Raw genomic sequence first — 12,353 nt, forward strand, 5'->3', positions numbered from 1 at the left:
TATGTATGAATTTCTGGAAGAAGCCACATGGTTTGACCATGCCAGATGGATGGTTCCTAAAACACTGCAAAACTCAGCATGCCACAAGCACAAGAGAACAGCCAGGCAGGTCACATGCTGACACCAAGAGCCTGTCAAATCCTGGCTCTGCCTCTAGCAGTCAGCACACCATGGTGGCTCTGTCTCACATGGACTCATTTGTACAGGGCCAGCAGGTCAGGCAGAGCAAGCAAGCAAATGTAATGGCAGTGCCACAGGCTGTGTGCAAACAAAAATCAGAAGCAAGGCAACAACACGTGCTTTCATATCACAAAGCAAACTATGGCTTCAAAGGAAGAAGCAAGCGACAGGAATTGCTGTGACTTAGGGTGAGCTGTATCCTGCCAACACCAGGCCCCTGATGGCAATGGCAGCTCCAGCTACATGTGGGTAACACGTGATGGCACATACAGGCAGGAGAGGCTGTGGCCACCTCCCTTCCTCACCAACTTAGCACTCTATCTAGGTTTTGACATCTGCAAAGCACAGACTGGCAAGTTCTCTCCAGTGGCCTCAGCCCTGCAATACAGAGACAGTGGGGAGCTGCCTTTGGGCACTATGATTTCCTTGGAGAAATTGCTTTTCAGAAATCTAAATACTTCCTTTCTCATTGACATTTTGAGGTCTTCTCTCATAGCCAGTTATTTACTTGGTACAAAATAGTACGTCTCAGAAAGCTGTTATGTTTTGCTCTGCTATCCTTAGCTGTTTTTAAACTCCAGAGATTGTTCCTTTAGGTCTGCTTTCCACTTCTCTCATGCACATTTATGGGGTTTTATTGGATATAAAGAACATTTAACAGCCTTGGTGACCAATACATATGGAGAAGGGCTAGTCTGAAGTTGTTGAAGAACTCAAATATGAGACAGACTAGTCCTATATACTTCTCAACTAGTACATATTGTCTTTACAACTGACCAATGGTAGCTAATTATTAGACTTCTTTTCTGGACAATCAAACACAGAAAATTCAGTAAAGGCTGCCTGGATTCAAAATGTCTGACTAGATACTTAATTTGGAAAAAAATCTCCCACACTGGGGAGCTCAGCAACATGAATCACAGTCTAGTCTTTTTCCCTCCTCTCCAGAGTGCACCAGTGTCCAGGAAAGGATCCCAGGAATTTAAATACCGTTTTGTAGCCATTTTCCTATGAAAGAGAAAAGTAAATAAAAACAATGTTTAGTTGTATTACGAGTCAAACGAAAGTACACAGAGGTTCCCCCAGCCAAACTCTAGGCAGAAAGCAAAGTCTCTCCCAGCCAAGTTCCTGCAGAGGGAAGCTGTGTGAAAGAGCCAGGAGACCCTTTCAAACAGAAAGTCTTTGGGCAGTGTACAGCTGGCTATCCCTCCTCAGGCTAGAGAGCAAGGGGCATGGATGACATTGCTCTGTTTCTCTCCTGTTCTCTGGCTGGTGGAGTGACTGCTAAAAACAATCTGCAGCTGGGGATCTCACCAAAGCAGCCCTCAGGCTGCTTGGGTTTATTGCAGGTATGAACTTGTCTTGGAGATGCTCCAGAGGACACAAAGGTGTTCACACCAACTGGCCAGAAACTGTGCCCAGCATAGCTCAGGTCCAGATGTTTCTGCTGCCAGCTACATTTCCAAATATCCATTGCAAACACTAGGATGTTAAGACCAAGGACTTGTGTCATGACTGACATGTTGTGGTCTTTCTCTTAACCTCAAGCTCTTTTCCTCTGACCTCTGGCAAGACTAATTCAGATTGCCACAGACTGGAATATTGAACCTCTAAGGAATGCATGTATTTTTAAGGACTATGTGTTCGGGGGGATTTCAGACTAGTGTTGTGCCACCTGCAATGAAGAAGCTACAAGAAGCCCTCCAGGAGGAGACCTCTCTCATGAGGTGCTATCTGGGCTGTGTGCAGCCACTGGCTGCCAGCTCAGAGCCACCCGGTCCTGGTCCTGGTCCCTTGGCCACTGCCTTGCCCGACATGACCCCACACCTGAACCAAACAGTCAAATTAAACTTGGTCACTTAGCACCATTTCTGTGGGGCTTTGTACCACTGCTTCAGGGTTCCCTTCTGGGTTTTTGTCATGGCTAGTGGCAGTTTTTGGTTTCTATGGTTTATCAACGGTTTCCCTTACCAACAGATCTATTCCTCTGACTGAAAGTCTGGCACAGCTGGAAACTAGAAGCAAAACCACAAGTGAATGGCCTGGCACTACCACCCATCTCCAACCACAAACCCATACAGTTACTGGATTTGACTAACGGCTATCAATCACCCCAACTGCAGACAAACAGATATCAGCTAGAAAAGGCTTGAGGAAAAATGTGAGCTAAAAACCAACATGGTAATTTTCTTTTAATGAGGTGATGCTGTCTTGGAAATGCATTTATTTCTTACTCAATACTTATGGCATTACTCGGACTGTTTGCCCTTCTCTCTATTAAAGTGTGTTTGTCCTCTGCCTAAAGCAATGCAAGTTCTGCCTTGGAGGTCAGGTTAAACAGAAAACAATCCTCATTATCCAAAAAACTGGAATAACATGGACAAGTGCAGTCTTCTGCTTTCTTTTATAATAATTTTCCTTAAGTGTGAAGCAGAATGTCACTGTTGTTCTATCAGATCACTAAGGTCACTAAGTTAAACTGTGGCTTGTGTCCATTCAATCTTAAAAATACTTGAAAAAAAATTTCATAATAAGGTGGCCACTTATCTGCGGAGGAAGAAAAAAAACCCAGTTTATTAGGTCTGGTTTGGAAAAATGATCAGCCTCCCACACACCCCTATGCACATGAATGGCAGAAGAATAAAGGATAAAAAGTGCAAAGCACAGAATTCTGAATGCTGACAAGATCTTTCTAAGGAACAAACCTTCTCCCAGTACAGTTGGTCTGGACTGTGGTGAACTTTTATGGCACTTGCAATTTAAATCATTCTTGTAACAAAATAAGATAATTTCCAAAAATGGCAGAAACAAACTCAGGCCAGAATTGTACAGTACTTTGGTTCAAAGGTTGCAAATTAAGCTGTGTAGCTTTTACAGTTCTAAGCTGCAACATCCACCACTGCTTGATAGAACAAAAGACAAACCAGAAAAAGTAAGTTGTTATTTTAGTTCTTTCTGCTACCAAGATCTAACTGTAAGCAAGCACACAAGTGAATGATTACACTTTGGAGCTCTTGGTCCACTAGATATGTTGGTTTAAGGTTCACTGGAAAACAGCAGATAATGTGATTGCAAAGTCTGTGTTTAAATTGCTGTGTGATAAAGAGACCAGTTCTCTCTTAAACCACATTTAAAATGTTTGGCAGTTTATATGGAAATCCTAACTTATAAGCAGCATTCATGGCTGTACTTAGTTGCTTTTTGCCATGGCTCTACTGTCTTGGTTTTATTATACCTTCCCTCCCAACATCCAGTTATGCATCCTAATTTTTCTTTTCTTAACAGAGTCCTCTGCTTATCTCTCTAGATTTCTCTTCTTTCCAACCTAAAGAAGACTGAAAAAATATTACAGATCTTTTCTCTGCTTTTGAAAGACATTTCAGAAATGTGCTGAAGATAAGAGAACACAGCATTGGAACAAAAAGTTAAGCTAAGAACTCAAAAGAAGTAGAAATTTTCCAAATGGAGGAATACAGGATCTAGTAGGCAAAGCCAAATATTCCTACTGCTGCATAGCTACTGTGCCCACTTAAAACAGTGAGGACTAAATTATCAGATATGCTGAAGCACAGGAAAATAACTGACAAGGAATTAAGATGCATCTGAAATGATACTGTGTCATAGAAATATGCCTCACAATTTGTTGCATGGCAGTATTCATATTTTAGAGGCTCTTTATCATCTTCAGAGCCTCTTTTCAGACTGTGAAAGAATGTGTTCTTGGTACTGTTCTTGTATGTGCAGAAAGGTAAAATAAAACTGAAGTTTTCACTACTATCAATCAGAGTTGTCTTTCTTTCTCACATTCAGTAATTCCAGGATTTCATCTGCAATATCCATACACACAGCAAGAACTTAAAATACCAGAGTGTTGACACCTCACAATGGCATGCAAATAAAGATAATTTTTAAAAGACAAGGAATATAATCCTTTCCTATAGAAATCAGGCTAAGTTTATCAACTGATTTCAGATTAAGACAGTTCTGTTTATGGTGGTTTATATGAATATGTAGTCTCTCTGTTCTGCTCCGATCCAAACCCAAGTATCAGCAGTCACATCACTGATGCACTTGGGCTGCAGCAGGAATACATCCTATACCAAGAAAAACAAGCTCTATATTCAATTGCAAAGTATTTAGCTGACAATGTTTCAGTATATGATACTTTACTGTTGATTACGGGCTTTAAACAAATGTTTCTGCTTTCATAAAGGTTTGGATAATTGAATAATATTAATCAAAATAAAAATTAAAGTAATGACATACTGCTACTTAATGTGAAGTGAGGGCCATTTAGCACACATAAACACCCCCCTCGTTGGGTATGCATTTGCGAAGTTACAAACTGATTATTCCTCAAGACCATTCAACAGCAAAACAACTCATTATAAGGAATGACTAACCCAGATTATGTCAGGAGTAGAGGACACAGTACTTTTAAATATCAAAGCAATTCTCTGCAATAGTAGCATTTCTGTGAACAGTTTTCCCCAAAGCCCACTGTCCTCTTTACTTCAGTCAAGAGGACAGTGGGCTTTGGGGAAAGAACACACTTAGCTCATTAAGAACCTGTGGCTCTCTGGCACGTTGCCAGATGTATACTTTTTTTTTTTTTTTTTTTTTTTTTTTTTTTTTTGCACGTGTAAGCTTAAAAGCCTGTATCTGTGAGAGATTAGCACCTACAGAACAGCTAATTCAGACCAAATGAGTGCATGATGAAACTGATGCTAGTTAGGACAGACTCGGGAAGAACTGGACTGCAGATCTCTCCTGAGAGAAAAGCTGCCTGTCCCATTCAAAGCCCCAGGGAACTGCAGGCTCTGTTACAAGTTATCACTTTGTTGCCTCTGGTAACAAATGGGAACTGAACATTCTCTGGGTAAGGACATGCATACAGTAGCTCACATGCTCATGGCTTGACTTCCTTTGTAGATACCTTTTTGTGCATGTGTTTGTGTGTGTAGTATTTTAGCAGACAGGTAACAATAATCATACTCCTAGAGTGGCTTTAATTCGGACAAATTTAACTTATACGTGCTCTTTTGCTTATGTCATTTATTGGATGAAGATGATCAAGTGGTTGCAGAAAGAAATAGCCAAGTGAAGAAAGTGGTTGCAGAAAGAAATAGCCATGAAGCCCAGAAGAGACTGTGAATTCCACCCTTAGCCTCAACTCTCAGCTGACAGTTCTTCCTAACTCCCACATATATTGTAACCCTTATTTTGAACAAAAATCTCACAGTCCGGGGTTCATATCACAGATGAGGCAGGTGAAAGCTTGCACAGCATCACGGAAAGAAGTGCAAGGAGCTGGGGACATCACTATACAACACCCTCTCCTGCCTTGCCAGTTTGCACTCTTTTACAGAGATTGCTTTGAATGCTGTACTGTGCACATTAACAGAGAAGAGCTTTGCCACTCTTTGTGCAACCCTGTCACACTGAATTTTTTCTGAAGAGGTTACAATCCCCTTTGAAGTCAGGGTTAATTTCAACAATGATTTCAGTGAAGCCAAGACTTTACCATATGATCCTGCTAAAAAGTTAGTCTTTTCACTCAATGGCAGAAGTTCAAACTTCCCCATCCACCTTCAGGTTTTGGAGACAGCTTAAAAAAAGGTGTTCTTGTTACACTTGGCTATTTCTTTCTGCAACCACTTGATCATCTTCATCCCACAAAGCATTAACTGAAACTTCAACTGCAGAGCTGACTCTGCTGCTCTTCCTTTGCTCACAAGTCAGGGAGAGGTAGAAGTGAGGGGCACATTTTAGTGGGTCCTCCTTCTCAGAATCACAGGAACATTGGGGTTGGAGGAGACCTTGAAGGTCATCCACTCCAACCACCAATCCAGCAGCACCATAATCACTCCTGAGCCATAGCCCCAAGTGCCACATCCATCTCTTGAACACTTTCAGAGACAGTGACTCCACTATGTACCTGGACAACTTATTCCAATGTCTGACCACTCCTGGACTGGATTTTTTTTTTCCAATACCTAATCTGAACCTTCCCTGGCTTAGCCTACTGCCATTTCCTCTTGTTCTGTCACTTGGGACATGGCAGATGAGACTGGCCCCCACCTCACTACAATCTCCTTTCAGGCAGTTGTAGAGAGCATTGAGGTCCTGCCCCAAGTCTCCTTTTCTCCACAACAACCCCAGTTCCCTCAGCTGCTTCTCATGGGACATGTTTTCTAGACTCTTCACCAGCTCCATTTCCCTTTTCTGGACACCCTCCAGCACCTCAATGTCCTTTTTGAAGTGAAGGACCCAGAATGGAACACAGCATTCAAGGTGTGATCGTACCAGTGCTGAGTACAGAGGGACAATCACTTCCCCAGTCCTGCTGGCCACACTCCTTTTATGATCTTCTTTCACAAACCCATTCTACCACCTGGTTCTGTAGTTGACCCAGGAAAGTACATGCAATGGATCTGATGACTGCACTTCAAACTGTACTAATAATTTATGGCTTATTTGGAAAGGGGAATAAAGATTTACTATATTTTAGTGCTTTAGATTATCTACAATTACTCAATACCCTAAGACATTGTAGCTAAGAATGAATATGTGTACTGCTAGTTTTTTAAAACCTGATGTTCTGTGATTCTAGGCAGCCTGCAGGTCCCAAACCCAGTGTTCACATCACCAGAATTTTGATATCATCACATCTGTATACATTATCTACAACAACAAAGTCCCAAGCTCATGCTTTTTCTACACAAATGATGTAATTCCTCTAATTGGACAAATTTATACCATTGAAAGATGACTTATATGCCAATAGCTTGTTTCCCTGTGTCTGCTATTTATGTCCACCAGGGAACTTGGCCCACCATAGGTATTTCAGTACAGTCACACATCTCTTATCTGCTATTACAATTTTCAAGCACAGTTGGTAATGCAATAACTGTCTCACATATATTAGGAGTTGACAGCGTAGGCTGAAAAATGAGACAACTGCTAAAAACATGATTTAATATTTAAAAATGAGTAAATAATAACCTCATACTATTCATGCCAATCTTGCGGCTTACGAATTTCTGGGACTCGTGATTTTACCAAAAGCAGGCTGATTAAAACACCATGGAGCCAGTGCATGAACAGTCTCAGTAAGAAACCCATGTGAACAGAATTAATTCCCTCCTGGATAGATAAATCTTGTTGCACTGAGATAATACTGTTTTACTTTTGATTTGGGAAGGTGGAAAAGGGTTTTGGGAGAGGACTGTCTTTCCAGTTTTGGATTTGAATTGGTGCCTGTAAACATGCAGTCATATGGCCACCCTCTAGTATGACTTCTTCAGTTGGCTAGGCTGTGAATATAACAGAGGCTACAAAAACTAATAGTCTCTTCTGATGATTTTTAGCTTTGTATTTACTCCAAAGGGAGACAAACCCAGTTGATTGTTTAAATTATAGTTAAATGTGCCCAGCTGGAATTGTTACATAGATAGCCTAACTCCTGAGTCCCATATGCACCTCTACCAACCTCCTAGTCAGTGCAGCATTGAAATCATACAGGAGTGTGGTTTTGAAAACTGGGCAGGTATAGATAAAGTAAGACGAAGCACCAAAATATTTTGACATATTTTCTCAAGACTGACTACTCAGAAGGGAATCCATGATTGGTGATCTGAGTTTTCTTTTACAGAGCATTTCACCAGATCTGAACCTGGGATTCCAGTCTTTTCCCCCTTTCACCCTCATTCACCTGGATTAAGTATTACCTAACTGCAGCAAGAAGACATTCTCTTCTTCCCTGAAACACTGCTCATGGCTTCCTGCTTAGGAGCCACCCACACTCCTTGAGCCAGCTGGAAGAGTTTTATGTATCCAGACAGAAGTACATGCTACTCCCATTTCTGCCTTTCTCTTTAATGAGGTGTTCACCGAGTAGAAGGTACAAAGCCCTTGCCTATTGGCCTGGAAAATGCTCAGCCTCAAAGTATAGTATTTTTATAAGTAATTCAAATCTTTATCTAAACATTAAAAATAAGCCAAATGATGTCCCCATGCCCTCAGGCCCCGGTCAATCCTGCCAGCTCTATCTCTGAAGGACTCTGATACAGTAGCAAGCCATAGCATAGCGTACAATTTCCCCTACTGGTTTTTACTATCCATGCACCAGAGCTTTTAAATCACAAAGAAAATAGGTACTATAGACAAATACATTTACTCTCCTGTTACATAATGACACTCCATCCAAATGTCTAGAACTCACTGCAAACTGCTTAACTAAACAGGAAATTTAAAAACTGGAATACAAGGAATTTTTGAAGTAATGCTTTATTTTGGGAGTGCTGTCATCAGCAGTGCATATGGACAGAAAAGACAAACACAGCAGAAGAGCTTTTGTGTACATAACACATACACCTGAGTACTGAGCAGTTTACTGCTGATCTGTAAATAGAATAGGATCCTTGGGAATCTAACTGAGGGATTTTAGGATACAAACTCTATGTGTTCATCTCTGCAGAAGCCTATAAATCTGTACCAAAATTAAAATGTGCAGTTTTAAAATAGCAATGACTTTATACAAACCTCAGACTGTGGGAGGAAAAGAGCTGAAAAGTGTCATTTGTTCAGCTGAATCAGCCAAGATGAGAGAAATGTTCAAATTTACTCTAGGTGTGTCTAGACAGAGATTTATTTATTTATTTATTTTTTGTGTCCAAGTCCTTTACACACTTCTGTGTATTTCTGATCTACTTCTTAAATAAATACTTGGCTTGCATTTGTCTTAAAAATTGTTTAGATTAAGGGTAATTTAAACTGAGGTGCCATCCACTTAAAACACACAGTAAGTAACCTGTAACATACAGACTGGACCATTCATACAGAGCTCACTTTTCTCCTGCACCTATCCAGGCTTAAAGCACCCTCACCGTGACAGCCTACAAAATTCCATTCAAGCAAACTGAGACTGTCCAATGTCTCCTTGACATAAACAGGATTCTGGTATGTTTTGTGATGCTGTATAGTGTTTTATTATGAAACCCATTCCAGGGAAGTCCCTGGGATACAAAAATGCCCACGGAAGTCTCAGTATGTTTATTAAAAATGACAGACCCTTAAAAAAGACAGACTCTTAAGGGTGCAAAAAGAGAGAAAGCAAAAGAGAGTAGGAAAAGAAGGCAAAAGTACCCAGTAGGACAGCAAAATGAAAAGATTGCTTTAATATCAAACCCATATCTATCACACAAAGTTTTAGCTGCATTCTCATACACTTATCCTACCAACACCAGTAGAAATAGAGATTGGTGATTACCCAAGGGCACTACCATTTCCCAGTAAAACTGCTATTGCATTTATTCAATCTTTTGGATATACTCCACGGAGTTTGCAAAATTTTACATTTTATAGCTACCAAGGTCACAGTAACATGGGCTTTCTTTTGCAATCCATCAGAAGAATCTGAAAGACAACACAGATCATGCAGAGAGTATTGCAATGTTAACCCACAGAGCCACCATCAGGGCTGCTTGCTGTGGCTTATGGCAAAGACCCTTGAGAACAGTCTTCCAAATCATGCTTGTACACTGAAGCATGTAGAAGTCACATTGTTTGCGATGTAAAAACATAGTACATACAGATTTGGAAGATTCCTGACCTCTACAGTTTTTGACAGTCTCCCAAATATAAAAGTGAGAATGTCAGACTGACCCTATCTGGCAAGAAAAAGAGAAGTCCTGGTTTTATTGAACTCTGGTTCAAATCAGATTCATTTCTATAAGAAAAAAATACTGGTTTTGCAGTATTAATGTAATATTTGCATTTATATATAAGTAGAAAATTTAATTTACTGCATGAATATGGAGACTCAGAAAAGCTCATACACCATTACAAGAAAAAATAAAATTAAATTGGTGGAGTTTGTATATGGCAGTATTTCTTACCTGTCAAAATGCTTCAAATTAAATGAGAGGAATAATAAAGTTTTGAGCATGTAATAAAGTTCTGCATTCATTTTTTGGCCTGTATCACTCTTATTTCAAATGGTAAAATGAAGCTTTTGACTCTCCTTTTTGAATCAGAAAAACTAGCAGCAGCTTAATACTATTGTGAACATATAGAATATGTCAAATACATCGTAATAAGTATTGTGAATAGGTGAATATGTGAATAATATTGTGAATATGGGCCAAGACTGAATCTTTAAAGGTTTGCAATGGAGACCTTAAGTGATATTCCTAAAATACTCGTTCTTTTTTTCTCTCATTTTCTGACTTCATTTCTGAGTCAGAGACAGAGAGGGTGGAGGATAACTCTACCCAGGCCATTTAACCAGGCAAGAAGCCCAAGAAAAATAATTTTTCCATATAACATTAATAAGCAGTAAAATCCCAAAGTTATTTTGCAAGACTTCAATTAGTATTTGAACTTATTGTATAAATTACATAGTTGTTTCTCAAGGCCCTTATAGCACTGAATCCCCTTCTAAATTTCACTGATTTGGGGTTTTAGGTTTGACCCAATATATATTTTTATTTCAAATTTTTGTTCTTTATATCCTTTGGCTTCACCATGGGTGTTAAAAAACGCTATACAGTTTCTACATGGAGATCACCTAGGTGATGACAACATGCACTTTTTGCCTTTAGCTCAACCAAAATGCAAGTGATTGGGTTAGTATTAAGACAGATTTACCCTGTTAAAACTCTTGCAGGTTTGTTCCTCTCCCCACCCTACATGGTACAACTTGCACATCAGTGTCTTTCCACAGGCAAAGGCCAGAACTTGAATTCACAGCTCACCTGCATCCAGCTGTAATATTTTGTAGTGAGATAGTTCTGATATCATACAATCAGCTAAAAAAAAGCCATTTATCTTGAAGGATGGGGTTGACTAAACTTATCATTTCTGTTACCCTACCATCAGGCTACATAAGTTATTCTTAAAAAACCCCACCTCTAGAAAACAACTTTACAGCAAGAGCAGACTACAAGCAAACACTTGATGCTTCAATGCACAAACTGCAGAGGAAGAAGACCCTGCTGACCACAGTGCCCTGCCTTCCTCAGGGTAAATCCCTTCCAGAACCCAGCTTTACTCACATTGCTCAACAGCCTCTCTCAGCCAGTTTTATCTGCATTTGGATTCAGGTTCAACCAGAAGACCACGATGCTCATGCAGTTTTACCAAGAGCTGAGACTCCCATCAAAAGTAACTTCAAGACAGCAACAAGTATGACTCTGCAATGGACATTTATATTTTGCACTGCAAATAAAACATTCTATCAGGCCTTTCCAGTATAAACGTGATTTGGTGTATTGTAACAGGCACTACTGCACATTTTTTTCAAATGAAAAACATGAAGAGAATAAAACTGTATTCTTACTTTCGACGGAACATTTCTGCAAATATGCAGCCAACACTCCAAAGATCAACTGCTGTTGCATAACTGGACTGAAGCAAGACTTCAGGAGCTCTATACCACAAAGTAACAACCTGCAAAACAAAAAGGAACAGAAAAGAGAGCGCTTAGCTGCAGAATTACAACTTTGTAAGTGCTCTATGTAAAGCTTCCACTTAGTTTAATCTATATTGTAAAAACTCAGATATTAGGCCAATTGGTTTAGCCAGAACAGAGAAAAGGGTCCTGCATGGAAAATCCCAGTATCCACAGCTGCAGTGATGATGACTCAGGATACGAGAACATTTCTGGTCAAGAACATTGCAATTCAGGGTACAACAAAGCTATAGTTTCAGAGCACAGCATTGGTATGACAATCACATTACCACAACACACTATCAGCAAGTCTTTGAAGCTTTTGCAGCTTACAGAGCCCAAACGCTTTCTAGTGGAGATTTGGAGTCTCCATGGGGCTAATGTCAGTCAATTGAACAAGGTTTTTTCCTAACTTTTGTGGATGTAGATGTAGTCACCAGAGCCAAAGTAGAAACAAACAAACCAGGGTTTGTGGGTTTACCCATAGGACAAATCAGAATCTGTAGCAGGTCTGTTCTCAGCCCTTTATAGTTTATGTACTATTTTCTGTAAGAGAAATTGGGTTAATTCAAGTGCATGGGCCAATTATGGTAAACATGTCTGACCTGCCTCAAAAGTTGTCTCAGAAGAAACTGAAGAAAATGAAACTTTTTTTTAATCAGTTGGATACAGATTAAGTCAAACTCTTCTCCAAGCTGTCCCTTACCAAAGGCATCAGTTC

General features: G+C 40.0%; 1 protein-coding gene across 3 annotated transcripts in view; it reads right to left on the reverse strand.

The window, feature by feature from the left end:
- Positions 1-12,353, reverse strand: part of CDK6 (cyclin dependent kinase 6) — a 125,451-nt gene that overhangs the window by 19,485 nt on the left and 93,613 nt on the right. For all 3 annotated transcript variants that reach the window (XM_066563324.1, XM_066563166.1, XM_066563241.1), the window contains exon 5: positions 11,522-11,631. In XM_066563324.1, the coding sequence (XP_066419421.1) occupies positions 11,522-11,631 (110 nt within the window). The remainder of the gene's footprint in view (positions 1-11,521; positions 11,632-12,353) is intronic.

The sequence above is a fragment of the Molothrus aeneus genome, chromosome 1 (genome assembly GCF_037042795.1).
Source record: "Molothrus aeneus isolate 106 chromosome 1, BPBGC_Maene_1.0, whole genome shotgun sequence".
Taxonomy (NCBI): Eukaryota; Metazoa; Chordata; class Aves; order Passeriformes; family Icteridae; genus Molothrus; species Molothrus aeneus.